The 3,043-nt window shown below is 56.1% G+C and overlaps 1 protein-coding gene across 9 annotated transcripts in view; it reads right to left on the bottom strand.

The window, feature by feature from the left end:
* Positions 1–3,043, bottom strand: part of PRX (periaxin) — a 24,103-nt gene extending 21,060 nt beyond the window's left edge. For 5 of the 9 annotated variants that reach the window (XM_037729461.1, XM_037729464.1, XM_037729465.1 and 2 more), the window contains exon 1: positions 1,666–1,750. In XM_037729461.1, coding sequence (XP_037585389.1) covers positions 1,666–1,708 — 43 coding nt within the window. In that variant the 5' untranslated portion in view covers positions 1,709–1,750. Of the gene's footprint in view, positions 1–324; positions 382–1,665; positions 1,752–3,029 lie in introns of those variants that run through there. The other 4 variants (XM_037729467.1, XM_037729463.1, XM_017503209.2 and 1 more) reach the window with 4 other exon arrangements.

Here is a 3,043-nt window from a genome sequence, read left to right as displayed (position 1 = left end):
AAAAAAAAAAAAAAAAAAGCAGCAACTCATTACTCTGGCACCAGCCCTGTGAAGTGGCCTCCTGACATCAGCCCATTTTAGGGATGGGGAAGCAGAGGCACCGAGGATTAAGTGTCTTGCCCAAGGCTGCACAGCCAGAAAGAAGAGGAAAGGAGATTTGAACCCCTGGCTCCAAAGTCTGTACCTTTAACACCTACACCACACAGCTTCCTGAGCCCACAGACCCCCTCCCAGAACCCTTCCCAACACTTCGCGGGACCTTGAACCTCATTCCCACAGTGTCTCAGCTTGGCCAGGGAGGGGACTGGCCGGCTGATCTCTTACCGCTGGGCCTCCAGGCACCTCGAGAGCTCCTGGTCAGTCTGTCAGCCCCAGCCCTAGGCTTGGGGGGAAAAGGAATGGGGAGGGGGAGGAGAGAGAAACCCCAGCCATTGGCTGCGGAGGTGTGACGTCACCAGGGGGTGGGTGGTGGAGAAACAAACATCCCCCTCCTCCAGCTACAGCCCTCCGCAAGGGGTGGGGACCACGGGACAGCCACCAGCCACCTCTCCCTCGCCTGGGCCGAGACCTCTGCCATGAGCTCAGCTTCAAGGATTTGCATGTTGGCTTCCTCGACTTGGAGAGTCAGGACTCCCCCAGCCCCACTGTTTCCCGGCTCCAGGACCTGGGGCTGGCCAAGGGCCTCGCCTGTAAACTCCTCCCGTTCCCTCTCCCTGTCAGCTTGAGTTCGGATCACAGCTCGACCACTTCCTGGCTGGGCGACCTGCTGCAAGGCACAGCTTTTCTCTGCAGATAGTCAGTACCCACCTCATGGGTTCTTTGTGAAGATTAAACGAGTTAAAAGAGACTGAAAATGTCAAACAAAGCCTGACACAGAATGAGGGCTACTAATAGGTATTTGGTATTCTTCTTCACGCAAGTTAGGCAGCTGGCTCTTCTTGCTGGGGGGTTTTGGCCCTTTTTGAGTGAGACTGGGCACAGGGTACTCCCCGTTCTCTGTCTAATGCAGTTGCTGTTTAGGGGGACACATAATATACTAAGTACCATGCTCAGCGCTCAAGCCCTGCTTTTGAATCAAGGGTGTAAAATGTGCTCCTGATTCCCTTTTTTTTTTGAGACAGGGTCTCACTCTGTCACCCAGGCTGGACTAGATGAATCACTGCAGCCTCAACCTCCTGGGCTCAAGCAATCCTCCTGGCTCACCCCCACCCCCACCCCCCACCTCAGGTAGCTGGAACTCCAGGCGTGCACCACTGTGCCCAGCTAATTTTTGTATATTTTTTGTAGAGACAAAGTTTCACCATGTTGCCCAGGCTGGTCTCAAACCCCTGGGTTCAAGCGGTTCTTCCCACTTCAGCCTCCCAAAGTTCTGGGATTACAGGCGTGAGTCACAGCACCTGGCTATGCCCAGTTTATAGCTATGTGGCCAGGAGGTGGTGGAGCTGGGGTCCAACCCCTGTCCCGGACCACAAAAACCCTGCTGCTCTTCTGCCTCTTCCACTTTGCAGACAAGGAGGCTCAGAGAAGGTAAGTGACTCTCCCAAGACCACCCATAGCTGGTCATTGGCAGCGGTCCAGATTTGAACCCAGACCTGCCTGACTCCCAAGACAAGGCCACCAGGCTCACCCCCACCAGCTGGTAGCTGGCCCAGCCCCCTGACTCACCAGACCCCGGGGGGCGGCACAGGGAGCACAGGTACCCCCACATGCCCCTGGCACCCACCCGGCTGCTGCCTCGGAAGCCCGTCGCTCTCTGAACCCAGGCCCCAGGCCTGCGCTGGGCTGAGGCTGGGGGATTACCCCCAAAGCGCGTGTCAGCAGCTTCTGCCCCATTGTCCAGCCAGGCACAGACACCAAGCCCTGGCCTCTGTGGGCACCCTCGCCCCTCACACACACTGTGGCCCCTCTGCAGACCGGTCCCCCATCTCACACCAAGGGGTTGGGGCCCACTTTAGAGGGCATGGAGTTCCAGGCCAGGATGGCAGGATCCTGGAATGCCGGGGGCCTCCCTCCCTTCTCTCTGAAATGCCCCCTGCCCACTCTCAGCCACTGAGGAAGGCAGGAATGTGCTGAGCTCTGGGAAATGCCTTCCAGGCCTGGCAGCAACTAAGGATTGGGGTGTGGCCAGAAGCCAGCCATAGCTCTTCTCCCGGGAGGGGTGGAAGGGATGGCGTGGTCAGGGCTCCCGACGGGCCTGTGGAGACCCTCACCTCATTGCAGTCTCTCTCCTTCATTGATTCATGCAAACGTTCTTCTGTTCTTGTATTCATTCAACAAACACAAGCCCTATTTAGTGGCAGGTCTTTTGCTGGGTACTGAGGACATCAACAAATCTAACTCCACCCCAGCAGGGAGGGGCCAGACTCAGGAAAGGATCCTGCAGGAGGTGACACCTGCAGTCAAACTGAATTAGCCGGGTGTGGTGACGGGTACTTGTCATCCCAGCTACTTGGGAGGCTGAGGCAGGAGAATCTATTGAAGCCTGGAGGCAGAGGTTGCAGTGAGCTGAGATCACACCATTGCACTCCAGCCTGGGCGACAGAGCGAGACTCTGTCTCAAAATAATAACAATAAACAATAATAATGAAGTCAAACTGGAAGAATGAGGAGAAGGGAGCTAAGGAAAATAGAAGGGAAGGGGGCTCCAGGCAGAGGGACAGACATGGGCAAAGGACCAGAGGTGAGAAACGGAGCAGGCCTTCATTCACCGTCAGCAAACACTCAGTGAGCACCTGGTCTGGTGCCCAGTCCCAGGCTGGATAGTGCTGGGGACACCGTGTGACTGAAACATCTCGGGCCCACATCCACGCTGTTCACAGTCCAGCAGGGAACAAACCCAGAAAGATGAGGGTTGTGATGGAGGAATCATCGGCAGAGAGGTCAAAGCCTTGATGGGGAAGTCCAGAAAAGGTTCCTGCCCCAGCCTAGAAGAGCAGTCAGGGAGGACTTCCTGGAAGAAGTGGCATTTGAGCTTGCACATGGAGGATATATAGGAGTTAATCTAAAGCCATGGATGGTGAAGGAATGACAGTGTGTTTCAGGT

Source organism: Cebus imitator, unplaced genomic scaffold (genome assembly GCF_001604975.1).
Source record: "Cebus imitator isolate Cc_AM_T3 unplaced genomic scaffold, Cebus_imitator-1.0 Scaffold306, whole genome shotgun sequence".
Taxonomy (NCBI): domain Eukaryota; kingdom Metazoa; phylum Chordata; class Mammalia; order Primates; family Cebidae; genus Cebus; species Cebus imitator.
The sequence above is the reverse complement of the archived record's forward strand: the minus strand, read 5'-3'. Positions and strand labels throughout refer to the sequence as shown.